Source organism: Drosophila biarmipes, chromosome 2R (assembly GCF_025231255.1).
Source record: "Drosophila biarmipes strain raj3 chromosome 2R, RU_DBia_V1.1, whole genome shotgun sequence".
NCBI classification, from domain to species: Eukaryota; Metazoa; Arthropoda; class Insecta; order Diptera; family Drosophilidae; genus Drosophila; species Drosophila biarmipes.
In genome coordinates this window covers 7859887-7887016 of record NC_066615.1, presented here as the reverse complement: position 1 = coordinate 7887016, position 27130 = coordinate 7859887, and the positions used below count along the sequence as shown (strand labels likewise).

General features: G+C 44.6%; 7 protein-coding genes across 12 annotated transcripts; 2 read left to right on the top strand and 5 right to left on the bottom strand.

Moving 5' to 3' along the window:
• The first annotated feature begins 5546 nt into the window (after window positions 1–5546).
• Window positions 5547–10124, top strand: LOC108026760 (lethal(2)neighbour of tid protein). The gene is made up of 2 exons (XM_017097900.3): window positions 5547–5908; window positions 8801–10124. Exons 1-2 carry the CDS (start codon window positions 5623–5625, stop codon window positions 10036–10038), a joined length of 1524 nt encoding a protein of 507 aa, XP_016953389.1. The 5' UTR covers window positions 5547–5622; the 3' UTR covers window positions 10039–10124.
• Window positions 6443–8411, bottom strand: LOC108026759 (protein tumorous imaginal discs, mitochondrial). Of its 4 annotated transcripts, none has more exons than XM_017097896.3 (2): window positions 6975–8410; window positions 6443–6811 (listed from the first exon to the last, which is right to left on the bottom strand). In XM_017097896.3, exons 1-2 carry the CDS (start codon window positions 8293–8295, stop codon window positions 6600–6602), a joined length of 1533 nt encoding a protein of 510 aa, XP_016953385.1. In that variant the 5' UTR covers window positions 8296–8410; the 3' UTR covers window positions 6443–6599. The 4 variants fall into 4 exon arrangements, with proteins under 4 accessions (XP_016953385.1, XP_016953386.1, XP_016953384.1 ...); XM_017097897.3 differs by having other exon boundaries at window positions 6443–6816; window positions 6975–8409; XM_017097895.3 differs by having other exon boundaries at window positions 6443–6816; window positions 6962–8407.
• An 80-nt stretch (window positions 10125–10204) lies between the features above and the next one.
• Window positions 10205–13119, bottom strand: LOC108026761 (protein lethal(2)denticleless). Its single transcript, XM_017097901.3, has 2 exons — window positions 12938–13119; window positions 10205–12668 (listed from the first exon to the last, which is right to left on the bottom strand). The coding sequence occupies exons 1-2, from the start codon at window positions 12978–12980 to the stop codon at window positions 10414–10416; spliced, it is 2298 nt and encodes a 765-aa protein (XP_016953390.2). The 5' UTR covers window positions 12981–13119; the 3' UTR covers window positions 10205–10413.
• Window positions 13120–13912: 793 nt separating this feature from the next.
• Window positions 13913–17637, top strand: LOC108026936 (tumor necrosis factor alpha-induced protein 8-like protein). Of its 3 annotated transcripts, XM_044092245.2 has the most exons (4): window positions 13913–14150; window positions 15504–15569; window positions 15761–16053; window positions 16354–17637. In XM_044092245.2, exons 2-4 carry the CDS (start codon window positions 15506–15508, stop codon window positions 16627–16629), a joined length of 633 nt encoding a protein of 210 aa, XP_043948180.1. In that variant the 5' UTR covers window positions 13913–14150; window positions 15504–15505; the 3' UTR covers window positions 16630–17637. The 3 variants fall into 3 exon arrangements, with proteins under 3 accessions (XP_043948180.1, XP_043948181.1, XP_016953638.1); XM_044092246.2 differs by lacking the exon at window positions 15504–15569 and having other exon boundaries at window positions 13915–14150; XM_017098149.3 differs by lacking the exon at window positions 13913–14150 and having other exon boundaries at window positions 15501–15569.
• Window positions 17638–18715: 1078 nt separating this feature from the next.
• On the bottom strand, window positions 18716–19535 carry LOC122818176 (uncharacterized). Its single transcript, XM_044092067.2, has 4 exons — window positions 19462–19535; window positions 19256–19411; window positions 19024–19188; window positions 18716–18962 (listed from the first exon to the last, which is right to left on the bottom strand). The coding sequence occupies exons 1-4, from the start codon at window positions 19519–19521 to the stop codon at window positions 18807–18809; spliced, it is 537 nt and encodes a 178-aa protein (XP_043948002.1). The 5' UTR covers window positions 19522–19535; the 3' UTR covers window positions 18716–18806.
• A 491-nt stretch (window positions 19536–20026) lies between these two features.
• On the bottom strand, window positions 20027–21452 carry LOC108026833 (serine protease snake). Its single transcript, XM_017098004.3, has 3 exons — window positions 21075–21452; window positions 20808–21015; window positions 20027–20749 (listed from the first exon to the last, which is right to left on the bottom strand). Exons 1-3 carry the CDS (start codon window positions 21325–21327, stop codon window positions 20134–20136), a joined length of 1077 nt encoding a protein of 358 aa, XP_016953493.1. The 5' UTR covers window positions 21328–21452; the 3' UTR covers window positions 20027–20133.
• A 71-nt stretch (window positions 21453–21523) lies between these two features.
• Window positions 21524–26980, bottom strand: LOC108026832 (mediator of RNA polymerase II transcription subunit 23). The gene is made up of 15 exons (XM_017098003.3): window positions 26846–26980; window positions 26690–26783; window positions 25672–26636; window positions 25515–25601; window positions 25256–25458; window positions 24823–25199; window positions 24586–24760; window positions 24040–24528; window positions 23652–23978; window positions 23375–23598; window positions 23239–23321; window positions 23035–23182; window positions 22320–22977; window positions 22111–22251; window positions 21524–22051 (listed from the first exon to the last, which is right to left on the bottom strand). The coding sequence occupies exons 1-15, from the start codon at window positions 26888–26890 to the stop codon at window positions 21715–21717; spliced, it is 4353 nt and encodes a 1450-aa protein (XP_016953492.1). The 5' UTR covers window positions 26891–26980; the 3' UTR covers window positions 21524–21714.
• Between the last annotated feature and the right edge of the window lie 150 nt (window positions 26981–27130).

The window sequence follows — 27130 nt, the reverse complement described above, 5'->3', positions numbered from 1 at the left end:
TAATTTTCATTATGGTTTGCAAAGAAATAACGATTTCTATTATTAGTTTTGGGTTTTATTGCCTCATGGCAGGGTACTCCTCGGACGCTATAGACCCCATTAAAATGTACAGTTGTTTTTGTGTTTGCGTTTCTTTTTCTAGACTCTTTGTAGTCCAACGTATGTGGAGAGCGCAGGCAGGGGCAGCAGCAACAATAACAAGCATTGAAATGAAGCGACAACAGCGACGCTTCAACTGATTGAACTCTTAAATGGCTGAGGCCTATAAAAACCGCGTGTGCGTGTGTGCGTCGCGGTGTTTGTGGATGCAAATGTGTACTCAGTTATCAACACTTTTTAGTCGCCCGCCCTCCTATCGCGCCCCCTCCTCCCCAGCCCCCTCTCGCCTCGCCAAGCGTTTAGGGGCTTTTAAAGCGCGGACCACAGTCAAAACTCTGTAAGTGAAACTATTATTGTTAGCATATAAAGGGTTTAATAACACAAATTTAAGACTAAAAATCACAAGAGATCTAAAAACTACATGTTTCGAGCCAAAAAGTATGCTTTTAAACTTTATAATTCAAAATATTGAATATCTTAAGTATCTAGAGATTTATCTGGCATTGTTCGCATTAAAAGGGCCTAATGAACGCAAGTTTAAGATTCCAAAATCACAAGAGGTCTAAAAACGACATGTTTCGAGCCAAAAAGTATTCTTTAAACTTTATAAATCGAAATATCGGAATACTTCTTAAGTATCCATAGTTTGGAAACGTCTTAGAAAGTGTATGACATGCTAAGATAGTTGTTTTCCACATACTCTAAGAAACTTTTTCAAAGACCTTAAAACCTTAGGAGGTTTATGCTCGAGTACCCACCGTGTTTGAAGCCCGGCAGAGTGATTTCATAGAGGCATGGCCCTGGCTTTGTTTACTCTATAAAGACATTTTCCGGCTCTAGGCTCTCCGTATCGGCCGGCCCCCACCCCATCCCCCTGCATCTCCTTCTGTCTCTGAAAATATCAAGCGAATTGCAATAAGTGGTGCCCGTCCCCATTTTATTTTATAGCTAAATCGTGAGACAATAAAATGCAAAGCACTGAGTGCGACGGGAAGTGAAATTAATAAGCACTCGAGTGCAAAGTACTGCTCGCCACTATTGTAGGCCGAATGCTGGGGATTTGCATGGAAGTGGGGGAAAAGCTTATCAGCAGTGGGAGCAACAACAGCAGCGCTGATAGCAGGGCCGATACCGAAGTACATACGACGTCGCCGTGTGCGTGCCTGTAGATTACTATTATTATTGATTAATAAACAATTTGCTCACTCACACAGAAAATAACTAATGGCTGGAAGCCAGAGGCTGTAGGCATGTAGGGTATGTGGCTACGTACGGAGATATGTACATATGTGCCGACCAAAGGCGACGCGACCGATAAGGAGTGACCGATTTAGTTCTATAGTTCAAAAAGCGATAGCTAACTCGGGCTCGATTGACCCACAAAGACGGGGCGACAAACATGAAAGGCATATTTATGTTCTCACTTATTTTTGTACCCGGGTCAAAGAAAGAACGCCGAGATCATTTATAGAAGCGCGAAGGGATGACTTGCCAAATTACGTAAGACGCCAGAAGAACAATTGTTCGGTTTCATGTACTCAAATAAATATTGTTGTTCTTCCTATTAGCGACAACATGTCTAAGTGTGGGGGAAAAGTTATTATTTCTTTCAGCTCCTAAAACCTTCTGCTTGAAAATAACATTATCTTGAGTAAGCTTTTACTTTAAGTTAATTTTCTTATGCTTTTTATTAAGCAAATTGTGCTTTTGTGCGTCTTAAACAAAACCGCGTATTAAATGACAATAATGAATATAATTAAGACTTGCGATCAGAAAAGAACGTCAATTAAGCTGTATTTAATACAAATCTATTTGATATATGGTAATTTTATATACGAGGTGTGTTCAAAAAGTAAGGTGACTTTTCAAATTTCGCGGGCCACATATTTTCGATTATAGATTTTTTTGTTTTGTTATGTTGGTACACTCTTCCCTAACATCTGTACCAAGTTTCAATTGAATCCCCTTTTTTGTTTAATTGTGAGAGGCGTAAAGGTAACAAGTTGTTTTGCGTGCTCAGCGATTTTTTGCTATCGAAAAATATGGATCAAAGGATTTGCATCAAATTTTGCGTAAAAAATAAAATTAAGTGCTCCGAAACACTTGAAATGTTGACAGTGGCATACGATGAAACTGATCTGAGTAAAAAAAATGTTTACAAGTGGTACAAACTCTTCCAAGATGGCCGGGAAGATGCCAATGACGAGCCTCGCTCTGGACGTCAACAACTGATGAAAACGTTCAAGCAGTGAAGAAAATTGTTTTGGAAAATCGTCGAATCACTATCAGGGAAGTTGCTGAAGATGTCGGTATATCGCTTGGCTCGTGCCATGAAATTTTTTCAAACGTTTTGGGCATGAGTCGTGTGTCAGCGAAGTTTGTTCCAAAATTGCTGAATTTTGACCAAAAGTCCGTCGCATGAGCATCGCTCAAGAGCTGTTGGATGACGTCAACGACGACCCAGATTTACTCAAAAGGGTCATAGCTGGTGACGAATCATGGGTATATGGTTATGATATCGAAACCAAAGCCCAATCGTCACAATGGAAGAGCCCAGGTGAGCCAATACCGAAAAAAGCACGCCAAGTTCGATCAAATGTCAAAGTTTTGATCCCTGTATTCTTCGATTACTATGGCGTGGTGCATCAGGAGTTCTTACCATATGGTCGTACGGTCAATAAACAGTATTATCTGGAAGTTATGCGCCGATTGCGAGAAGCAATACGAAAGAAACGTCCAGAATTGTGGAAAAACAATTCATGGCTTTTGCATCACGATAATGGGCCTGCTCACTCATCTTTGCTTGTGAAAGATTTTTTGGCCAAAAACAACACCACAATAATGCCTCAGCCACCATATTCACCGGATTTGGCCCCATGTGAGTTTTTCTTGTTCCCAAAACTAAAGAGACCTATGAAAGGACGGAGATTTGCAACGATTGAAGAGATAAAGACTACATCGCTGGAAGAGCTCAAGGCTATACCGAAAAGTGCTTTGAGGATTGGAAAAACCGTTGGCATAAATGTATTGTATCTGAGGGGGATAACTTTGAAGGGGACAACATTAATATTGATAAATAAATTAATAGTTTTTCTTGAAAAAACAAAGTAAGCTTACTTTTTGAACACACCTCGTAAATAAGCCCTAAAAAGAGCGACAGGTAGGTAAGTGTCAAACGATTAAAACTATATTAAGTAATAATAACTTTATTTTTGTAATATCGGTTTTTGTGTGCAATGCCTTAATAATGAAAACGCAAAAGATCATATACATAAAGATTTATTCAGCAAACACACACAATTTATTTACAACGAAAATATTTGTTGATGTATTTTTCGGACAAATTTCTCTGGCAAAAAATGGGTTATTGAATTCCGAATCGGAAAGAAGCTTCGGTAAAATTCCTGTAGCCTATTTGTTGTTCTTTTCCTGGATAACTGGAACAGTAAATGCCGTTTTTTTGGGCAAACACGGTGCAGGGGACACAGTAAATGAATCACGAAATGCCAAAAAAATACGCAAGTGACGAGAAAGGTCGGGAAATCAGGGGAAATTCGAGTCCTGGTTGTGGAAGGATATAGATTCAGTGGGAGTGAAGTGTATATAAGTAAGTTGCTGTGCGTTACACACAAAAAACTCTTTAGCCAAATTTGCCAATACAAAAAACAGATAAATGGCTTGATTTGAACCCAACCCATAAAGTATATTTAAAAACTTACAGTTAATCATTTTTAAACATTAGTTCCAAAAATGCACTATGCATTTTTTCCACAATAGCCTAATTAGCAAATTAGCACTTCTTCACCTTTGTGCTAGAGTGAAAGTATACCCCTGCAGAGGGTATAATGATTTCAGTTAGAAGTTTGCAGCGCAGTGAAGGGGACGTTTCCGACCCCATAAAGTATTCTTGATTCAACTATACAGTTGGAATAATAAAAAAAATAATTTTTAAAACAATCAACAAATCTAAAAAATGATAATTTTGGTGTTTTTTGACATATTAACTTTTTGAACAATCTGCATTGTACATACATACATATATGGACGCTTTAAGATTCGGTAACTATTTTTTATAGTTTACAAATTATTTTAAATAGGTATGCCATAAAGTCACTCTCATCCCTTTGACGAAGCTATTTCAATAGTGGCTAAACTATATGAAAGACAAGTACTATTTTTATAGCTACAAGCCCTTCTGCATTGATCAATTTGACGAAGAACATTTTTTGTGTGTGTATCAGATGAAACCCGATAAACCTGGATTGTGTTACATCGCTTGCCCTTAGAAAATACATCTCATCGATGGTCAGACCGCCGAAGCAACCAAAAAAATCTCCACCCACTATTGGCCATTTCGATGACGACAACATTGGCCTTTAATCTGCCCCGCAAGTTGGCCATGAGCTATTGCTTTTTACCTGTTGCGTATTTCCACCTGCAACTCCGGGACCTACCCCCGGGGATTTCGGGCAAATAGAAGCATTAAATGCATTTGGATTACTTCATGTGTGGGTGAATGTTATGATTTAATCCGCCCGCGGGTTACAGCGTCCATCAGAGTCAGAAACAGACCGGCATAGAAAGCCGAAAAGTTATTGCAAGTTGAAAGCTAATATCTAACAGAAAATTGTTACATTTTTGTAATAAAACGACCTGGAAGGAAATTTATGTATTATTTAAGAATACAATTAAAAATTATTTTCATTGTCCAAAAATGTTTCTCAGTTTTGCACTATTGAAATATTAATTTATATTTTATGTAAATTGTATATATACATATGCATATATATAAATATATATTGTTTTATTATTTACTAAAGACAACATTTTGGTAAAAGTTTTAATTGAAGAAAGCTAAGTTAATGAAAGTGTAACATTTATTAGGTGTATAAAGGCATAAGAATGGGCTAGAAAATTCGAAATATATTTTACGAAGTATTCATATGTGAGCGTTGGCATACATTCGCGTTTATTGTATTCATTTTTATTGAAGTACTTTTATTGAAGTAATTATCAAAGCGCATCCTTTTAAATAAGGTAAGTTGCAATCAGCTAAAAAAAACGGTTCAAGTCACAAATAAAAATCAAAAACTAATTTATTCAATTAATTTCTAGTTCAATTTAAATCAAAACCGCTCAACATCTCGACGTCATTAAGCAGTACTAATAATAGAATAAATTGTTGAATGGCTATCACAGAGATACTTCCAAAAAGCTATTCTGTGTGATTTTGATCGGCAATAATATTTCGCGCCCTTTAAGTTGGCCCTCTGAACCGTGCCTTAATAATTACCTTCACATTTCCAAGTATTTGTAATGTACCGGAAATGGTGGCGCCAACTCGGGTTATTAGCGTGTCTGTTTCAGGTACTATCAGTTCGATTGCCCGAGCAATCGATAGCACTTAAAGCTCCAACCGAACGGTTATCGATGCGAGGCGCAACAGCTGATTTCGTTACTGCCGCCCTGGCTGCGTTCGGTTGAAGTTGAATTTTATTTATTTTTCGCCGGCTTTTGACGCAAATGGCCCCGCCAAAGGCCGCCAGCCACCGACCGGCAGTGCGGCGCAGGAAGTCCGGCACCCTGGTGGACTCCATCCTGGACAAGTACCTCAATGTGCGGTTCTTCAAGTACCTGCTGCTGGAGCCGGCCGCTCTGCCCATAGTTGGGCTTTTCGTGCTGCTCGCCGAGGCGGTGATCAACGTGGTGGTCATCCAGCGGGTTCCCTACACGGAGATCGACTGGGTGGCCTACATGCAGGAGTGCGAGGGCTTCCTCAACGGCACCACCAACTACGCCCTGCTCCGCGGTGAGTTTCCCTTCCCTTCCTTCCGTTCCCGGTTTATTTTTGGCGACAGGTGACCCCATTTTCCGGTCCCTTTTCCTGCACCTGTTGTTGCTTGCTTGACAGTAAGAACAAGACTTTCAAGTGGCAAAATTATAAAATTTGTAAATCAATTAACTTTTTTGTAATTTATTTTTAAACGCTTAGCTTTCTATCGCATTTAAAAATATACCTTCTTTTTTAACAAAAAAGAACATTTCACTTTCACTATTACCAGTAATTTTTGAAAAATTGAAACAAGGAAGAGCAACAATAAGTGCTTTAAAAAAATAATGCACTTAAATAAAATAATTAAAAAAAAAAATATTAAATAGTGGAAAAAGAAGAATTGTAATAAAGAATTTTTCGTAAGTCGTGAATTTCTCTTAAAAAAATCAAAATTGTTGTTTTAAAAACAGAAGAGCAAACTTAATTTTGTAAATGTTGAAAATATGCAACTCGAACTTTAGCACCGATTCCAATAGTTTTAGGTGAGATGGGCCTTGATAAACACAGTGCTTGCTCGAATGACGGTCAATTTGGTTTATTCATCTCGAACCGACTCGCATTTGGAATACTCTCCCTCGGTTCCCGCCCCGAACTTAGATTAGCAACAATAACGTGCGTTAACTTAGACACTAACAAACAGAATCGGCCGTCTGGCTGCCAACGACTGTCAGTTGAACATGGACTTGATTTTGTTTATGAAGCCTCCGCCGTCGCCTTGTCCGGATCCGGATCCGCCGCCTTCTTTCGCTTTGCCTTCCTCTTGGTCCGTCCGCTGGCCTTTGCCTTCTGTTTCTGCTGATCCGTCTCCGGGCTTGGAGGATCCTGAACCGGCTCCAGCTTCTCCTGCTCCAGCTGCTGCTCCTCGACTCTCACTCGCTCCTGCGCTGCAACGAGATATTAGAGGGGAAGGGAGAGAAAGACACCATCATTTAACATAGCTCGCACATAAAACGCACGTATATTTCAACTACGAATTCAAACTCCAAGGTACATTTAGAGGTTGCATTGGTAGATCTGGAGATTATTTACGTTGCTTTCTTACTGCCATCTTTGCGATTCGTGATTCCGTGGATCTGGCCGGGAGTGTCCTCCTCCAGCTCGGCGTACGCCTCGATCAGAGCCAGTCGCTCCTTGTCCAGTTTCTTTCCGGACGGCACGGCGATCTTGATGTGCACGTAGTGATCGCCGTGTCCGTGGGCATTTACCCGCTTCAGGCCCTTGCCGCGCAGCCGTATCTTGTGATGTGACGAGGTGCCCGGCTCCACGTTGATCCACTGGTCCTCGTAGACGCCTTGGACCCGCACAGTGCCACCCAGGACCGATTGGGCCAGCGAGATGGCCGCGTCCGTGTGCACATCGGCGCCCTCGCGCCGGAAGTAATCGCTCCGCTCCACGCGGAAGGTGACGAACAGCTCCTTGCTGCCCACCTGCATGCGCACCGTTTGTCCGTTCTCAATGCCGGCTGGCACCGGAACGGTGACTTTGCGCCGCTGGACCGTACGTCCCTTGCCCTCGCACTCGCTGCACGGGTACTTGATGTGCTGCCGCGTGCCCTGGCAGTAGCGGCAGGTGGAGCGCATCACAAAGGGTCCCGTCGAGACGGTCTCGAATCCTGTGCCATTGCAGTACTGACAGCGTCCTGGTTTGGTGCCCGGCTCGCACTTAGAGCCGGCGCACTTGGGGCACTGGTCCACCACATTGACGTTGACATCTTTGTTGACGCCGCGTGCGGCCTGAGCGAAGGTCAGGTCCATCACCATCTCCTGGGCCTGGCCGAAACCGAACTTGGAGTCGGCGAAGTCGTCGAAACTGTTCGTGCGGAAGTTTCCCTCGCCGAAGATCTTGCGAAAGAGCTCCTCCGGATCGATGGTCGAACGGAACTGCCAGTTCTGGGAGAAGCCCTCGGGTCCAAAGCCTCCGGCGCCTCCTCCGGGGAATCCGCCGCCCTGGCGACCCATGTTCTCCGCGGTCTGGCCGTAGGTGTCGTACTCACGGCGCTTCTGCTCGTCGCTGAGCACCTCGTAGGCCTCCGAGACCTCCTGGAACTTTCGGCTCGCATCCGGGTCCTCCTTGTTGGTGTCCGGGTGGTACTTCTTGGCCAGCTGGTAGTAGGCCTTCTTGATGTCCTTGCCGTTGGCGTTCTTGGCAACGCCCAGCGTCGTGTAGTAGTCCTTGGCCAGGAGATTGCGCGTGGTGTGCAGGTGCCGGGTCTGTGGCGGATTTCCGCTCCTCGGCGGGCTCCAAGCGCTGGAGAGGCTGCGGTGGGCGATGGCACTGGGCGCGGAGTACGCGGTGGACGCCAGGCAGCTGCGCACCGCCGGCAGGTGCCGAAATACGATTAAATTTTTACACGAAATCATCATTTTTCCATAAAAGTATCAGTTTTTCAGCTAACATGCCGTAACCTCCATGCTGCCCTACGAATGTTTCTCTCCCGCTCGCACCTTCGCTCAGTGTTCCGTTCCCGTTGACGTTTTGACAGTCGCCCCGAGACGCGGGCCGTTACGTCAGCCGCTTGCGCAGTCGAACAGCTGATTTCGAATTTGAATAGAACGGGTAACGGCTGAGTGTGGCGGGCGATTCGAACATTCCGGAAGGAGTTTTTTTAATATGATGGGATTATTATGTAAAACCAGCAGATAAACATTTAAGCATTTGATACCACTCGCATATTATTAATAATAAAATAATAACGATTTTCGAGAAACTCATGTTACTCTCGTTTCAAAATCTTGCTAGGAATGCCATTATAATTTATGCATACATAAGGGCACCTTAACACCTTACCTATTTCTATATTTTATAAAGTTGTTACGGACTAAACACCACTTAAATTCATATACTACTTGTACTCTTTTAATTCCCTAGGAGACACTGGGCCTCTTGTTTATCCAGCTGCCTTCGTTTACATCTACTCGGCTCTCTATTACGTGACATCACACGGAACGAATGTTCGCCTGGCGCAGTACATCTTCGCCGGGATCTACCTGCTCCAGCTGGCCCTGGTGCTGAGATTATACTCGAAGAGCAGGAAGGTGCCGCCCTACGTCCTGGTGCTCAGTGCCTTTACCTCGTACCGCATCCACTCGATCTACGTGCTGCGACTCTTCAACGACCCGGTGGCCTTGCTGCTGCTCTACGCTTCCCTCAATCTCTTCCTGGATCGACGATGGACCCTCGGGAGCACCTTCTTCAGCCTGGCGGTGGGCGTTAAGATGAACATCCTGCTATTCGCTCCGGCTCTTTTCCTTTTCTATTTGGCCAATCTGGGATTCCTAAAGACTATCCTACAGTTGGCCGTTTGCGGGGTGGTACAGCTGCTGCTGGGGGCTCCCTTCCTGCTCACCTATCCCGTGGAGTATCTCCGGGGAAGCTTTGACTTAGGTCGTATCTTCGAGCACAAGTGGACGGTCAACTATCGGTTTTTGAGCAGAGAACTCTTTGAGAACCGATCCTTCCACCTGTCGCTATTGGGTCTGCACTTACTGCTCCTTCTGGCCCTCGCCAAGCCCACCTGGACCTACTTCCAAAGCTACGTTCGCCTGCGCCGCGTTGAGGATCAGCTGCAGCCGCAAATAGAGCAGCAGAATCGTGAGGTAAAGGCGCAAAAAAAGGTAAAAAGGGCGGAAAAGCCCAAGGAGGAGAAGTTCACAGCCGAGCAACAGTCCTTCCTGAAAGCCTTCGAAAAGAGTCTGCAGAAGACGTCTGGAACGAAGCCAACTTCAGCTCCTTCCCAGTCAGAACCGGAACGCTACGGCATCCACTTCGATCGCTGCACTCAGCTGGCCCTGCTGCCATTCTTCCTCTGCAACCTGGTGGGAGTGGCCTGCTCCCGCTCCTTGCACTATCAGTTCTACGTTTGGTACTTCCACTCGCTGCCCTATTTGGCCTGGTCCACGCCGTACTCCTTGGGAGTGCGATGCCTCATCCTGGGACTCATTGAGTTCTGCTGGAACACGTATCCCAGTACGAACTTCTCCAGCGCTGCTCTGCATTTTACCCACATCCTACTGCTTGCGGGTGTAGCCAAACAAGTTATTCAGACTATGCGAATAAACAACGCGGCCAAGAAGGTTCAGCAGGAACAGCAGAAGAAGGTTCAGTAGAAGGAGGAACTTCATAGCCACGAGTGCCACTTAAGAAATGTTAATTATGCCAAAAAAAAGTAAAGAAAAAGTACATTTAATCTTTAGTTCACTTACTTTTCATCCTCTCAAAAGTTATATTAATTGCAATTTGGATAAATGTGTTTTAAATGCTTACAAAGGCAGGTTTAAAATTGATTTACTTTTATTTGGATACGTTAGTCTTTTGTATGAGCGCTGTACAAACAGCGGGGAGTTGGTTACCAACTCGGCCCGCGATAAATGCAACCTACTAACTACATAAAATAACTTAAACAATGTCCGCTTAAAACTACAAGAGCAATATTGGTGCTGTGACCTTCCCCATGAATGTAAGAAAAAGCTCGAAGCTCCGCGTCAATCGCTGCCCACAGCCGTGGTGGGCGTAAGCAGGCTGAGGGCCGTGGCAGCGGGAGCACTCACCGCCGGAGGATCGGGGGAAGATGGAACCGCAGTCGCTGTGTTCGTCGCAGGCTCTTCCGCCGGCACACTGCTGCTCCGCTGAATGCTAAAGAAGCGCAGGAGCGTCGTCTCGCTGTTTCTCCTACTAGAGGTTGGGGTTCTTGGTTGAAGTTGTGTGTGGCAACCTGGTGTGCCACCACCTGCATCCGTGTGTGAGATGCGCCTGCGGGGCGTGGCCTGCAATCTGGGACTGCACTCGGATTGCCGCAGACTCTGGAGACGAGGAGATGCAAGAACATCAGCCTGTTGCTCCTCGCTGATCTTGTCACTTAGCGTTACGTGTGCCCTGCCACTCATAAGCTTCTGTTTCCGGATATTTGTCAGCCAGTCCACCTTCTCCTTGGCCTTCCGCTTGGGCGACATAATGCCCAGGTGGGGTGCCTCACCATCCAGCACGTAGTTGGGCAGGTTGGAGGTGGGCGAGTAGATTATGGCGGAGATAGGCGGTGGGTTGGCTGCCTCAGATGTCGCCGCGGCTGCTGCTGCCGCTGAGGTGGTTGGCGGGGAGGTGTACATGTGGTTGACATTTTCACTTAACGGCGAATGACCTGGCGTACTGAGGAGCTTGGGCAATGGTGACACATCCTCCGCCGCTGAATTCTCCTTTTGCCGTTTACTTGGGGACGAGTCTTCTTCGTTTATGGGCTGAAGTTGTATGTGCCTGCAAGTCGTATCTTGGCTAGAAGGGCCAAAAAGCCGCCTGCCACGGGACTCCAACGGTTTTGGTCGCTTTTGTGGCTGGTCTGTGCCTTCCGTCTCTTGTCCAGCTACGCCAAGCATTTCCAGAAACGAGCGCTTGGTCGTCGTCTTTTCAACTGAGCCAGGTGTGCGTTCGTTTTGGTCCATTAAGCGCTTCAGCGACCGCGGCGTAGACTCCAGATCTCGAAGATTGTACTTGTGATTTCCACTAGATGGACCAGATGACTTCTTGCCAAACTCCCTGACGTAGGAGGCAGTTCCTCGGTAATTTTCCGATCGCTCCGCCTCACTGAGGCCATCCAGATCGGGTCCAATCCGCCAGATCTTGTGACGCGCATCATCGCTGCACGTGACAATTGGGCAATCGTGACTGGAGCCCCAGGCCACACAGGTCACTTCCACCGTGTGCCCCGATAGGGCCACCAGTGGCTCCTCCGCATGATCCAAGTTCCAGATGTAAGCCCGTTCGTCACTGCTCCCGCTCAGCAAATACTTTCCGTCCGGGCTGAGGCACGATTTGATGTAGAAGGTCGAGTTTAGCAGCCCCTTGTAGCAGGCCAGCGGGCGTGGTGAGTAGGAAGCCAGGTTATAACAATAAATAGTGTTGTCCATACAGTTGGCATACAATCTTGTGCCCGAAGCGTCCACAATAAGGTTGGTGAATCCACGAAAGGTAGAGTGGCCGGCATACGGTAACTTGTGCCTGGGTAGCGGTTCCTTCTTGTAGGCCGTGTAGTTCCTCCGCAGGTCCCACACCTTGATGACTCCATCGCCGGCACCACAGGAGATAAGCGTGTCGTTGTCTTGGAAGGCCAAGCCCGTGATGCTGCTCGATGTGGTTCCACCAGCCATCTTGGGAGTGCGTGTGCGCTGCTTTCGCTGAGACACTGGAGTCCCCGGTCCACCTGTGTGGCCGCTGTAGATGCAGTTGTCCACACGCGAGGTGAGGTCCATGTTGAGGTTTGCCCTGATGTCCCAGATGAGAATAGCCCCATCACGGCCGCCGGTAGCGAAGACAGCGGGGTCAGTGCGTTTGAAGGCCGCCGATTTCACGGATCTTGTGTGACCCACATACGAGTTTAGCCCACGGATGCCAGAGCCAGCTACCTCCCAAAGCCTGGCCGTGTGATCCCCCGAGGCGGAGACGAAGCGCATCTGGCCGGGGGCCCACTCCAGGTCGAAAACGGCGTTGTAGTGGCACTGGGGACCCACCAGGGACTGCTCCTCCGGCTGGTGGTTCCGCTGCGTGGTGTCCTGCAGCGTGATCTTGCCGTCCTCGTTGGCAATCGCCAGGATGTGCCGATAGCCATCGCAGTTGGCAAACTTGGCCGAGAAGATCGGCGGCTCCGGATTGAAGTCCGGGCAGTAGTTGGCCGGCGCGATGCCCCGCCAGCTGTCCTCCTTGGCCACTGAAAGGCGACGTAGGGCGAAGTCGTAGGTCCTCTCATTAGCTGAGATCGAGAAGGAAAACAGAGAAATTAGTGCCGTGGCTTTGCCATAGTTATTCACCGAATTTCTGCAAGATCAGCAGTTTCCCGTAGAACCTCTTATGCGGTTTCTCAACTTCCACGACCGATCCTCAGCGATCAGGTGTTACTATGCTTCATATAGTGACAGTCAAGACTGGAAAACCCTTTGAACCCTTTTCGAAATCAACACCTTTGCTCGCAGGAAATTCGAGCGCCAAAAGTGAGATTCTCCCGCCAAGCGAAAAACTCACCGTATCCGTGCTCCCTGGCCCGCAATTTGTTGTATATGTTCATCCTGCAATCCGCTTGGCGACTGCTCCTTTAATTCCGCGTTTAGAACTATATTAATTGCTATTTCCTTTGAAATAAAACAAACTACGAAGCATCGAAAATATTTTACAACGACGCAGCTGGACCTCTTATAGTGTGGCCGTGGCTCGGATCAGCAGAATATGCCTTTTGCGGCGAATATACATTTTAAAATACCAAAAAACGAGAACGGTATTTCAGTATCTAGGGTATTTCCGAACCGGTTAAGTTGCTATGAGCTGATCCAAACAAAATTCATTTTGAAAAACCTAAGCATTTCAACAAACCGGGCTAACCATGTTTAAAAATCCATAGTAACTGTGTGGTTTAAGAATGACCAGCTTGGAAAACCTATTAGGAGGTATATTATTATTTCTTTCCTTAATTATTTTTAAGAATAAATATAAAAAGGTTTGTTTCTTACTAACAGCTTAAAGAATGCCTTAGAGTTAATGCCTTAGCGTAGTTAAAACATGCTATGTGTACCAGCTTGGAAAACCTATTCGGAGAGTATAAAAAAAAATAAATAGTTCTACTCAAGTTATTAATTAGTTTTGACATTTAATGTTCGATGTTTTTACTTAAAAAAATTACTGACAGCTGTTTGTTATAGAGGTTCGTTTCATAATTCATATTAATGTTTTTTTTAATTGGTATCTTTTCCGCAGCCTAAAGTCTATTGACAACATGCGATGTGTACAATGTACAATTCCACTAACATTTTTTTTTTAATAATATATATTAATAATAATATATATTAAATTAGAGACTAAAAGGGAAACTTATAAGCTACGCTATTATAAAGAATTATATTAATTCGTAATTTTTTAGAGTTGTCACCATAACATAAATACCAACTGCTAATTTATTTTGCCAATTCCCAGCTTGTGATTGGGCGACAAAACACTGCTGGTCACACTGGCCCAGCTCATATTTTGTTTTTGTTGCTGTTCGCTTTATGTTTAGTAGAAGTTGCGCATAAATCCCCATCAAATCTCTAACAATTTGCGCATTTAAATGCAGCCGCCCCCTTTTATTTGCTTGCGCTAGAGTTGGAATCCCAGAAAGGTCGCTGGATACACGGACACCCACAAGCGGAGGAACGAGGAAAGGAGCCAAGGATACAATTCAAGGACTGCAGCAACAACAACACAGGTGAGCGGGCAGGGCGCCAAAGTTGGATTTCTATTCCTGCTTGCGAGGGGAAGGGCACGATGTGCCTGTTGCAATCAATAACACCCAGAAGGCAAGGAGACTCCCTTGGGGAGAACAGAACACGCAAATGCAGGAACTCAAAAACTTTGGTGGGCCGGGGGTCGACTGAAGTTTACCCACAAGTAGTCAAACAAACTCAAGGGCCCAATTGTTTTGGCTGTAGCGCACTTCCGCCTTCCTCCGCTGTCCTTGGAGGGGACCCACCCACTCCCACCGCCACAGACACACCCCCTTTGGAAGGGATAGGCCTCCTTTCGGACCGACCGTTTTATTGCACTTTGCGTGACCTTAACCATTTGGAGCGGTACGTGTCATGACACGCTTATAGGCTAGACGTTATCTAACTAGAACTGGAATTCACTTAGTTAAATTAGCAGCCAGGGATGCCCTGCTCTAGATTAAGCTCAGTTACGACTTGGGTGGGCTCTAGCTGTTGGTCTAGCTACAACGTATATGTATCTGGTGGCCTGAACTCGGCTGACCCGCCAGGGGACTCCCATCCCCGGCGCAATTCCCTGGCTTGCTAGCCCTGGTCTAGACTCCTTGTTTGGACAGTTGAAAAAGCTGCCGCATTTCCATTTAAGGCTCTCACACGTACGACACGCGCTGCAACGCCGTTAGAACGACCTTATAAATACGGTTGGAGAAGAACACTTGGTCATCCATTATTAATACAGTCGAACCTCTATCGTGCTGACTTCGGCTTTATTTTGTGTTAACAACAGCCAGTTATGATAGCCCCAATTCGTCTTCCTTAGAATGTGTTATTCTCATATTAAAAGGCCTTGTGACGAATGCACGATAACGAGTTCTAGTGCCTTACAGTCAAAGTTCTAAAGATAGAACTCCCTGTACTTCAGTTTTTGTTTTGTTTTTAGGGTGATACGTATAGAAATTGTTTACATTAAGAAATTCTATAAGTGGTATCAATATTTTGAAGAAAAAATTATAAGATATAAGACACATTTAATTTAAAAAGGTAAGACATGTTTTCCAGTACGACATAGACTATAAAAGTACCAGTTTCAATATTCCAAGAAGTCAAATTTTGCAATTAATTTGACCGATTGTATTAATTAATGACTCACCCTAGTAAAGGTAGGCCATACGGACTGTTTCATTGCCCACTCCACTCAAACACAATGAAACACAAAGGCGAAGCAGGCTTTCTTTATCTAAAGATACCCTGTCGATGAACGTTTTCCAATCATTCATGTTTCTCTGTCTATACCTGTATTTCCCTTATCAATGCTTGCAACTGGAATCGGTGTAATTATGTGTGATACATAGCAGAGATGTCAGTGGCCGGGCTTCGACAATGCCTGCTGCTCTGGAGCGTCGACTACTGGAACTTGGAAGGTAAAACGCTGAAAAGTGCGAGCTGCTTTTCTCTTCAGTTGCCAGTACAGAGTTTTCAGTTGTTTCTCCGTTTTGTTTGGCCGGCTCAAGTTGCTCGATTTGCTTGAACTGCTCCACCACAATGCTTTAGTCAATGAATATGCAGCGATAATAATGTCTGAATCCGAATCGTACCCTCCCTTCCGCTTTAGTCATGGCTGACAATGTCTTCAAGTCGCACGATATCGGGCTGCGGGCGCAGAAGAAAATCCTCTCACGCATGGCCACCAAAAACATCGCGAAGACCTTCATCGATGGCACAACGGCCTCGCTGCTGGACAACCTGTACAGGCTCTGCAAGATGCACACCGGCAACAAGGCCAAGGCGGAGAAGCTGATCAAGAACATCATCAAGATCGTGATTAAGATCGGGGTACTCCACCGGAACAATCAGTTCAGCGAGGAAGAGCTGGAAAAGGCGGAGAATTTCAAGAGAAAGTTTCAGGTCGGTACAGAATCTAAAATATATGGTGATAGATAAAAAACGCTATTAGCTGTTCATTTACAATTGGAACTTCCCGCAACAAAATATTCTGATACTTAAAAAAAAAATACATGAATAATTTCTAGTTTTGAACATTTTATATCAGAGCTAATACTTCAAAGTTTGAGAATTTAAAGAAAAGCCTATGTTATTTTGATAATATAGACTTTATATGTCAGCAATGTAATATTTTATTACTAAAAAACAAAGAGCAAATAATATTTAATATCAACCTATTAACCCCACATTATTCTCCTGCAGAACACCCAGCTGTCCATCATATCATTCTACGAAGTGGACTTTACTTTTGACCTGGCCTACCTGCAGAAGTCCATAGCCGAGTCGCAAATGGCGCTGAAGTCGATTGTGCAGCCGCATCTCACAGAGAAGTCTCTGGGTCGCATCGATGAGGTGTTCGATTTCTTTGGCGAGGAGACTCTGCTGGAAACGGCTTTCCGATCCGACTCCCCCTACCGCGAAGTGATGGGAAAGATTGTGGCCGACATTAATGCCGCCATGGAAACGGGGGATATTTGAGGAGATCCGGCCACGAGTTGAGCTGTCATTGCGTGCTATGAAAGGCTATCTACCGAAACCAAAAAGCAGCCACTAGCTAGTTGCAAATGGAAAATGCTTGCTTAAGAGCTCACCCACCAACACCAAAATACAAAATCTAGATATAGCTATGGGACAGCAACGACAGTGGGGGAAAGCAGGGAAAAAAGTAAAAAAGACACGTGTTTAAACAAAAATTTAATTAAGTTTAACTAGTGATATACCATTGACAACAATATCAAAAGTGTAAAGACGTCCGTATTGATTGTTTTGATGACAACGTTAACATTTGTGTACTCAAGGTCTATATAGTAATAGTTAGAAAGAACCAAATGCATTTCGCCAAAGGAATTCACCAAACGGAAATTGTAAACTCGAGCAAAATGCTTTTATTGGTTTGTAAGTCGTTAATCGTATGTGTGAAAGTCACTGTATATGTGTAAGTCTAGGTGTTAAAAGGGAAATACTTCAGCACACAAGCAATTATAAGTGGTCAACTTTTGATACTCCAAAACTCGCTGTTTCCGATCGCAATTACTTTACGCATTTGACCCACAAACACCGTCTTACTCAGACTCCTACGTACTTAACTGATCGTTGCTGATCGGAATCACCTAATACCTAACTCACATGCTAAGTTGGTTATGTTAACTTGTCACCAGAACCTGTTTACCAATCATCTCCTTTTGTCTGAGAGCTAGCTCCGTACACCTATTTGTATTTCTTAATGTATTCCAAGCCTCCTAGGGGTCAGTAACCTTAAGCATTATTTATGATACTCCCACAATGATATTTGAAGTACCAGAGACATATCGAAACTATTTAAAGGAAAATATCGCTGAGGGGACAATAAGTTCTTTGACTTTTTCTAAAACTTCTGGTTTTCGCGGGGGAAGCACCATTTTAGTCGTATAGATTATAAATATTTATTTGTTTACCAAACAAAACAATGTTGTCTATAAAAATAAAATCAACAATTACAAACATGTATTCATTTGTACTTCTATTTAATTAGCTGTTTACTGACTATCCGCTGGGATATACCTGGCCTCAGGGATCTAGTAAACGAAGCAAACCAATTAGAAATATTTATAATCGTTCCAAGTGAACAGACCCTAAATATTACATACACTTTTAGGACCAGAAGTCGAGTCGATCTAACAATGCTCGATTTAGCGTTGTGATCTTGGAAACTCTAAAAGTTAGACACTTTAAATTTGTCATGCAGATTGCTATGCTTCTCATCTAGTGAAATATTATTATACCAAGGTGCCCACCAGATTTGAGATGTTTTGTTTAAATTTGATCGATTGCTTAAATAAGTAAATGGGTAAATGAGATTGAAACATGGAAAGACGCTATAGTCGAGTGCCTACTATCAGATACCCGTTACTCAGCTTGAGGGAGAAAAATAAAAATGGAGATATACAAGCAGCAAATAAATATTCTAAAGCGCCACCTACCGGCTATTTTGGCAGGCAGTTTTAAGCGTTTTAGCCGTTTAGGGGCGTTAGAGTGGGCGTGGCAATTATTTTTTTGTCAATCGATAGGTATTGATGAGACAAATACATTTAGGTTAAAATTTTTGTTCTGTTATAAAAACTGTCGGCGCAACAGATTTTCCCGGATTGTGGGCGTTAAAGTGGGCGTGGCTCCTCGCTGCGCAGGAACCCCAGGAATCCGCATGTCAAGTCTGACGGTTCTAGCTTTTATAGTTTCCGAGATATCAGCGTTCATACGGACGGACGGACTGACAGACAGACGGACATGGCTAGATCGACTCGGCTAGTGATCCTGATCACTTTATGGGGTCGGTAACGCTTCCGTCTACCTGTTCCGCCGAATTTAGAATAACCTTTTAATGTACGAGTAACGGGTATAAATATTTTAATGGGGCACTCCTATACATTTATTTTCATATATCATTACTGATCTTCCTTGATTTTTCGGCGGTTTCTTTTAAAACAAATTAATCTGATATTTAAAGGTATCCAAAGCATAACCACAATTCGGTCAACAAGTTGTTTTTTCAACATTTTAAAACAAATAAATCTGATATTTAAATGTATCCAAGGCATAACTACAATTAGGTCAATTAGTTTTTTTTCCACATGATTTGTATAATTAAGTTTTTAATAAAGATCTGTCAGTTGAACTCATTAAGAAATTTGACAATAAACCTTTAAGTCAAACTTATCTTTTCTTCCTATGGAAAAAATGCTGTGAATGCAGTAATCTCCTTCGGGGACTGGAAGAAGGACAGTCACTCTGTGGTCCAGATAGCTAATTGGCAATTTATCTACATAAACGTCATGCTGTAATGTATATCCGAGTATTTCAATATGGTTAGTCATAAAGGTTGGATTTAAAGCTTACATTGTAGGGGCACGAGTGGTTAAGGTTTGAATACGGAGCAAACATCTCGTAGAAAAACTGTATCAACTGATTCTGTTTTCCCTTCAGGAATTTACAGCCGTCAAAATTGAAGTCATACAGGAAGGGCTTATATCCATTCAGTCTCTTCAGCACTTTCACCCTTATCTTAGGCGAAAATTGAAGCGACTTGTTAGAACAATGTAATTACAAATAGGCGTGAGTGATTTCATACCATTACATTATCGATTGGCAATTTATAGAACTTTGTCTTTATTGTCATGTACTTATAGGTGCGATTTGCAGACTTCAAGAAACACTCTGGTACATCCATAAATGCCGGGTCCAAGGAAGTACAGTTTAAATTGGTAAACTCAAACTTGGAAGATACCTAAAAATTAACTAGTTAGGAGAGCTTATCTTCTTAAGAGGATTTTTTACCTTAATCACTGTAAAGGAAAACATAAGTAAAAACACTGCTGTCCATCTAATCGGGTCCATGGCTTAATAGTTTTTAAAATGACCATGGCTTAATGTGTTTATAACGCCGAAAACAAGCTCCATATAATAAATAATTAGGTTTATTACCATCAAGATAAGAGTAATAATAATTGTATTTAGTATGCTAGGGACCTAGATTTGTTTTATTATTTATTTACAGTCCAGACAAAGCACTACAGTCCATGGGGTCGACTATTAGGTACCCTCTACTCAGCTTTGATTTACACGCTACCTAACCTATATCGCAACCTTGAGTAACGGGCCTAATAGCCTCTTCAATTTGCAAAATATTGTTTAATATTCGGTTATAACTATTTAACGGATGGTCCTATTGGACTCATTTGAGGCAGTTAGATGAGTAATGTACGAGTCGTAGTCTATTTGAAAAAAAAATATATATAAATATATATATATATAAAATATATATATATATAAAATATATATAATAGTTCCATAAATAGAAAAATAATTGCTCATTGGCTTAATTGAGAGAAATGGCCGCTAATCCCATTTAAATTATTATTCTGTATATTTGATATAAGATTTCTGGATGCCTTACGCCTAATTATAAAATATTTTTATTTTTAGCAGGACTTGTTATAATTTTTACAATCAGTTTCCCCACACAATGCTTTCGATCCAATCCGTAAAGAGGTGTACTTTGGTGTAGACACTCGGCAAGCCTCGCGAGCCACAAACCAGTCCATAAGAGACGATTCCGATCACCTGCTTTAAGCACGGATAGAGCGGATGCTGCACGAAGATGGGACTGCCGGAGTCGCCGTTGCAGGTGTCCGCCTCGTTGGTCATCGAACCTGCACAGAACTGGGTGCGCGTCTCGATGCTGAAGCGCAGGAGTTTCTGGCACTCCTCGTCGGTGAATCGCTGCAGACTGACCTTCAGAAGGTGAGAAGACTTCATCCCCTCCGCGGTGAATCCCCAGCCGGCTGCCGTCACCTGTTCATTCTCATTTCCGCTGCTGGGAGGCAGACACACTGCCGCCACATGGTCATTAAACACAGCGTCCCGATCAAGTTCCACCAGAGCAATGTCGTTTTTATAGCCTTGCTCTTCGTCCTCAGTGTCATAGCCTGGGTGGACCACATAGTTGACCACCCGAAAGTCCTGAATTTGGGCGTCATCGGTGGTACTGTTGTAGTCCAGCTCCCCCAGACGAACTACAAACTTGGGCGAGTCGAAGTTAGGGTCCAAACGTTTGTCTTTTGTCCTGGTTTTGGAAGAATAAGGATAACGAACCCCTGCGATAATGTGCTAAAAATACCTACTCGTCCGTCTCCAGGCAATGGGCCGCTGTCAGTACGAATCTGGGATGCACCAAACCCCCACCGCAGTCCCAACTGATCTCGGACTTGTTAAAACGATGGGTGCCGATCAGAGCCATGAAGGGGAACTCCCGACCAGACGCCTTTGTGCCGCCCACGATGAAGGGCGTTGATCGACATGCGGCTCGGGCCTCGTTGTACTGCTTGCACTCTGGATAATTTCCAAATAAAACGGTTATATTGTAAGGGTATCATGCCAATCACCCTTACGCTTTTCATATGGCCTTGTCTGTTCAACTGGTTTCAGATTTTGATGATCCAGCGGTATGGGGCAGCATACGATGTCGTTAAACTCGTCGCAGTACTTGACTTCCGATCCAATCAGGTGCTGGTTATAGAATATTACTGGACAGTCGGAGGGAGTTAGCTCCTTGCATTCGCCCGTGCCATTATCACAGTACTCGGCTACCACGCAAACGGTAACGATCAACAACAGCCACTGAGTTCCGGAGAACGAATGCATCGCAAGGCTTTGTGCGCACAACTGGGGACGCCACTCGGGGTTGACCAGATCTGCTTCCACAGCTGAGAAGCGACGAGCTTTAAGTTTAGACGAGTTCCCAGCCAAACTCACAGAGTCTACAAGTGACTCACTCTCATTATTCAAGCTTTCGCTACAAGATGGGGCTAGAGGAAATGGACCTTCTGATAACTAATCGCATAGTTTTTAAAGGTTTCTTGGTTTCTCGCTAAATATATCTGAGAACGGTTTACACATGACATGGAAAATGAACAAACACACATGATTGGTCGATGGTAAATGCAAAAACCGGTACAAGATAGAATAATACTACTCCTAAATTAAACTTATGTTTTACATATGTCTGTCTGCACTCAAGTCAGCGTTAGTCTAGTTGTGCCGCATGTTTTGCATGTGCTGATGTTGCTGCTGCTGCATGTGTTGCATGTACATTTGTTGCTGCTGCTGGTTAAGTTGCTGCTGCTGTTGTTGCTGCAGGCTGCCACCGCTGCCCAGGGAAACGCTGGTTGTCTGCACTGCGTTTACCTGTTGCTGCTGTAGTTGCATTTGCTGCTGTTGTTGTTGCTGTTGCTGCTGTTGTTGTTGTTGTTGCTGCTGCTGCTGTTGTTGCTGCTGCTGATGTTGTTGCTGCGACGGCTGTTGATGTTGGGGTTGCAGGGGGGATTGCGTTTGACTTGGTATTGCACTATTGTTGGCATTGTCGTTGCTGAAATAATTCATTAGGTTCATTAAACCTTAGATAACTATTTTTTCTCTCATTCTTACATTTTTTCCGAATGAATATCCTCCAAGTTGAGATGGGTAATGAACCTAAGGCGCATTTGGAGCAAAGGTCGTAACCGCTTAATGATGGCCTCTGATTCGTTTTTGATGATGTTACCCACATGTATGTATTTAATGTGGTAGCTAAAAATAATACCAACGTATTTCATTATTCTCTTTTGAATAAAACCGATTATTTTTGATAGGCTTACAGGAAATCGCATATCTGGTCCATGTAAAGCAAAGGCTTAGGACCATGATGTTTGTCAACAATCTCCAGAATCTCATAGAGCAACACGGCAATACCAGCCACTGCGTTCGGTTTCTCCAATTCGATGCGCTGCAGGAAGGGTCCAAACACATGGCACAGGTAGAGCAGCTGCTGCTCGGTGCGCACGCAAGGCTTTAGTTTCTCCTTAAGATACCTGGTCATGGCCGCCAGCTTGAAAGCGCCCATGTGATGGAATACCGAGTGAGCTACTGCCAGAACCACGGCGTAGGTCTTCTCCAGCATCGCCTCGCGCACTGTCTTGAAGTTGAACAACTCAAAGGCATTGAATCTGTAGGTCCAGTTAAGCATGTTGGGCGTGTTAAGCATATCCTGCAAACGATCGTATATGCCACTCCAGTAAGGCTCTGGCAGGGCGGCCAGAACAATGCCCACAGCATTGATGTAACTGTGGATATCCTTCTGCGGAATGACCGCATATCCGCTGACTATCACATTGATGAGATTGTTGGCCACCAAAGAGGGCGCCACAGGCAGACCTAGAAGCTCCACGCAGGTCACGTAGAGCGCATGGGTGGGGGCATTTGGGAACTCATTAAAACGCCAGTCGGTGGAATAAAAGACATTCTTTCCACTGATAGCTGCAACGGGATGAAAGGGTGAATATTACCACACACTAACCTTCAAAATAAACTCACTGTCTGCCAGGCGCCGGATCAAACTCATATAGTAGCTCAATTCTGGGGTCCACAGCGAGTCAGAGCTTTGCAGATACACCTTATAGGGCTCACTAACACTCCAGTTGGGCGGCCGAATCTCACTGAAGGCACTGGTAATGGCGAAAACCTGAAAAAGGTAAACGTATTAATCGAAGGCTATATTGTACTTAGAAAAGCCCTTACCAACTTTTTCTTTAGCCCGGGCCGATCTCGCAAGATTCTTTCATAATAATGAAGAGTGTTGTAAAGATAAGTTATCGGACGATCTGCAATCGAAAAACGTAAGTTTTAAAATCTTAAGGAGGGCTCTGGTACGCACCATGAAACTTGTAAAGTATGCTCAGATGATCCAAAATGAATCCCAGAATTTGGTGGACATTCGTGATGGTAAGCTCGATAAATCTGTGGACCACCACATCCAGAACGGGTAGGAACCGCAAGCAGACATTGCTGAAGTACACGGGAAGTGGAATCTGCGAGGCAGACTCGTCTAAAGCGAACTTCTCCGGATATTTTTGGTGGAACGACAAGTGCTTATCCTGCCTATGAAAGAAAAATTCTATATCAGTGGTCCCTTAATGAAGAATAACACCTACCAATTGCTCTGCTTCCAATGGTCAGGATTGTTGTCCTTGCAGAACTCCTGCACGCGATTTCTTAACTCACTTGCTTTAAGCAGCAGCAACTGTATTATAAGGAAGCAGACTTGTGCCTCGTTTCCCTCGTGGGTTCGCAGAGCCAGGCAAAGCACAACCCGATCGATGGTCACAACGTTGAACTTCCAGATCATGTTGTTGATCGTATCCACGCACTTGTGAATAAAGTCACGCCCATCCGATGAGCTAGCCACCTCGGCCACCAGATAGTCGCAAAATTTCCGTAGGTGAGTCGACAAGGCTCTGGCGCTGATGCCCTCCAGAATTCTGAAAGGAAGATATAATATGAAAAATACCGAGAGAGCTACCAAAAGTGAATGTTACGCACTTGTAAGCCACTGGGCTTATGTTCTCCGTCTCCCAAATGATCTTGAACAGGAGGCAGAGGAACAAGGGGTTTGTAGTTGGTCTCAGGAAGTGCGCAATGATGTCGTTCTCGTTCGTCATCGACGTCCATGTACGGTACTCCTCTTCTACGGCCTTTTTAAGCTGCTGCTTATTCTCCGGCGGTTGGTTGTTCTGGGTAAAATATTCATTCAAGGCAGACGGAAAGCAGGCTAAGGATTGCATGGGCCACGAGTGAGGCGTGTGCTGCATGATGTTTGAGAGGAAGTCCTTGCACCACCCCTGCATCTCATCCCCGCCGCCGTGCACATGCATAGAGCGCGCTAGTGTGAGGATCAGAACCCTGTTTAACTCCTCACTCTCATTTGACGCCACTGCTCCTGGAGATTTGTCGTTAAAGTACCGCGAAAACTGAGGCTGGAACTCAGCTGATCCAATGCTGGTGATTAGACGCAGAGCAGTGGATTCAAAACTGGAAAAACGGAATATATTAAATTCTATACAAGTTCTTAGCTCATTAATAGCCTACCAAAGATTGAGTTGCATCTTGTGTGTTTGCGGCACGGATGACAGAGAGTGGAGCAGCGATAGCAATTGGACTCGGTAGTGGGTGGGCACATGGTGTAGACGGTACGAAAACATTTCCATCAGGGTGTGTAACATGGCCCAAGCATGGTTCTTAAACACAGTTGGCATCAGTTGGCCTTTACGGACATACATTAAATTTTAAGTTCATGGACGATTTACGATTGCTGAATATACTCACTCAGAAATCCTTTGATGCCCAATGATTCGATTTCTGTGTAGACCAAAAGTCTGGCATAGGTTTCCAGTAGCGCCGCCGCTGGAACTTGACCTTTGGTTTGGGCCTGCTTTAGCATCTGAGTTACGAAGCTGTGTATTAGCGACATTTTACTGTGCACGGTCAGGCTATCCAGAACAGTCACCGAGAAAGTTACGGCTGGTATTTGGCCTCCATTCGGAGACTTTGAAGTGCCGTTTAGAGCATCCAGCAGAAGGCCCATGGGTCTGCCAAAATACTCCTGATTCGTGGAATACGCATTGCATATGAGAATGATGCGGAAGTCGTTTCCGAGTGTCATGTTCATCATGGTATTGGGCGTGACCAGGTGCTGCAGAAAGCTGTGCATAAACCAGTTAGCATTTACAAAATTTTAGAAAAAGAAATGAGAATTTACTCGTAATGGTTTTTCAGTGCAATAGGCAGCGGTCGAGTGATGTTCATATTCTCCACTCGTGCCTTCTTCATCAGATGGATCCACACACAAATGGGGGCCATATGGCGGACCATCGAGGATTTATTGGTGTCCGGCAGCTTAAGCGGCTCTAGCTCAGGGTAGAGGAGGTCAAACAACCTGAACACAGGCAGGAAATTGGTGATCTAAGAAAAGAAATTATTATTCATGATTTATCTGTACTAGCAAGTATGTATCTTACAGGGTTCTTCTGTATGCTTCCAGAGATGAACTGCAAGAGGATCCACATCAGCTGGTCACGACCCTTGCGGAGCTCCAACTTTGAAAGCTTTGGGGAATAAAATGAAATTCAAAGTATAGAATGATGAAAATGACACCGTAATCTAAATAGCGCTCACCTTTTCGTGCAGTGCCAACACTATGTGCATAAAGCTGACAAACTGGAAGAGCACAAAGTAGATAAGTTGCGAGGAAAGATGCAGCCACAACCACTCGTAGGGCGTGATCTGCTCATCTGAGGAGTTGAAGCCACTGCCCGCAGTGGCGTCGTTTGCCTCTGTCATTTCCATGGCCTGGATTATCAGGTTGACCAGCTGCTCCTCCAGAGCATTGTAGCGCTGCTTCTGGTGCTTCTGCAAGTTCAGCATCTGGGAGACCATTTCCCGCGAGTACGGCTGCTCTAAGACGTACCGAAGCAGGGGCTTCTGCTCCTCTAGAAGCTCTGGTTCGTAGGGCAGGCTGCCTTTAAAGTTAAACTTCAGGGTGCTGTGGTCTAGCCGCCAGGAGTTCATCATGTGATCTGCATAACCGAAATGCTCAACGATGGGCAGCATACTGGCGTGCCCGATGATCGTGACCATTTGCGCCGTGGTGCGGAACTCCTCGACGAAGTCGGTCATTAGCCGGTTGAGCTTCCAATGGTAAGGAAACGGACGCATAATCTCGTTGGCAATGAAGTAGGCGGGAAGCAAGCAATTGTTGCGGTCGAAGATGAAGCGCAGAATGTCCTCGACGGCCAGCAGCTGCGGCATGTAGGTGACGTTGACGTTGAGGGGAAACCATTGCGCCTTGTCGCGGCACACCTTCATAATCTCTCGCACGCCCTTGTAGTCCACATGGACGATGACGCGCTTGATCAGCCGGAAGCTCTCGATCCAGAAGGTCCGGTGCTCGAAGTCTAGTTTCTCGCACATGAGAACCTTGTCGCACAGCATTCTGGCGGTGATAATGTGTGCATCCACCAGCTTGACCAGTGCCGCCATGAGCACCTTTATGTGATACCCAGAGGCGCCGGCTGCCCGCAGCAGATAGACCCGGAGTACCTGCTCCCGGTTCTCCTGCGCCACGTTCCCAAAGGCGGTGACTAAAACGGATGGTGGTTATCAACGCTGCAGTTCCGGAAGGCGGTTAACTTACCCAAATCATTGGCGAAGCTGGTGGCCCGCTCCTGTTCGCCATTGGGCTTGAACACAATGACGCTCACGAACGCCTCGTCAATGGAGTCCACCTTCTGCAAACAGGAAAATGTTGATAAGCAGGAGGTTTATTCCTCGCTTATGGCTTCATATTCACCAAGTACTCGTTGACGGTGTCTATTACTTGTGTTTCCATATCCATTTAAGTTGTTTTTCGCATTTCCGACACCGCATAAACAAAATCGCGTCTCGTCTCTTGTCTTCTTCTTCTCAGGTGGTGCATAAAAATACACTAAAATCTGAAATGTGTTAAAACCAAAATGTAGCCAAAAACCTCTTTAACAACGCCAAGCCTTACGTATTGAACAATAAAGTTATAAAGAGTGTTGAATACGTTTACACGTCCTAAATTAAACTTCAATTTATTATTTTTTAGCTTAAA

Coding starts and splice junctions, on each gene's coding strand:
- LOC108026759 (XM_017097895.3), bottom strand. CDS start 8,295: ATGATGATTTCGTGTAAAAATTTAATCGTATTTCGGCACCTGCCGGCG. Junction 6,817..6,961: donor GATGGCAGTAAGAAAGCAAC/GTAAATAATCTC, acceptor ATCTCGTTGCAG/CGCAGGAGCGAGTGAGAGTC.
- LOC122818176 (XM_044092067.2), bottom strand. CDS start 19,521: ATGGACCCGATTAGATGGACAGCAGTGTTTTTACTTATGTTTTCCTTT. Junction 19,189..19,255: donor TGCCAATCGATAATGTAATG/GTATGAAATCAC, acceptor TTTTCGCCTAAG/ATAAGGGTGAAAGTGCTGAA. Junction 18,963..19,023: donor ACCACTCGTGCCCCTACAAT/GTAAGCTTTAAA, acceptor TATACATTACAG/CATGACGTTTATGTAGATAA.
- LOC108026760 (XM_017097900.3), top strand. CDS start 5,623: ATGGCCCCGCCAAAGGCCGCCAGCCACCGACCGGCAGTGCGGCGCAGG. Junction 5,909..8,800: donor CAACTACGCCCTGCTCCGCG/GTGAGTTTCCCT, acceptor TTAATTCCCTAG/GAGACACTGGGCCTCTTGTT.
- LOC108026761 (XM_017097901.3), bottom strand. CDS start 12,980: ATGAACATATACAACAAATTGCGGGCCAGGGAGCACGGATACG. Junction 12,669..12,937: donor GGCCAGGGAGCACGGATACG/GTGAGTTTTTCG, acceptor TCTCGATCTCAG/CTAATGAGAGGACCTACGAC.
- LOC108026832 (XM_017098003.3), bottom strand. CDS start 26,890: ATGGATATGGAAACACAAGTAATAGACACCGTCAACGAGTACTTG. Junction 25,200..25,255: donor GCACTGAAAAACCATTACGA/GTAAATTCTCAT, acceptor GTTTATGCACAG/CTTTCTGCAGCACCTGGTCA. Junction 23,322..23,374: donor CATACTTTACAAGTTTCATG/GTGCGTACCAGA, acceptor TTTCGATTGCAG/ATCGTCCGATAACTTATCTT.
- LOC108026833 (XM_017098004.3), bottom strand. CDS start 21,327: ATGCATTCGTTCTCCGGAACTCAGTGGCTGTTGTTGATCGTTACCGTT. Junction 21,016..21,074: donor GACAAGGCCATATGAAAAGC/GTAAGGGTGATT, acceptor GAAATTATCCAG/AGTGCAAGCAGTACAACGAG. Junction 20,750..20,807: donor CATTGCCTGGAGACGGACGA/GTAGGTATTTTT, acceptor TTCCAAAACCAG/GACAAAAGACAAACGTTTGG.
- LOC108026936 (XM_044092245.2), top strand. CDS start 15,506: ATGTCAGTGGCCGGGCTTCGACAATGCCTGCTGCTCTGGAGCGTCGAC. Junction 15,570..15,760: donor CGACTACTGGAACTTGGAAG/GTAAAACGCTGA, acceptor CTTCCGCTTTAG/TCATGGCTGACAATGTCTTC. Junction 16,054..16,353: donor ATTTCAAGAGAAAGTTTCAG/GTCGGTACAGAA, acceptor ATTCTCCTGCAG/AACACCCAGCTGTCCATCAT.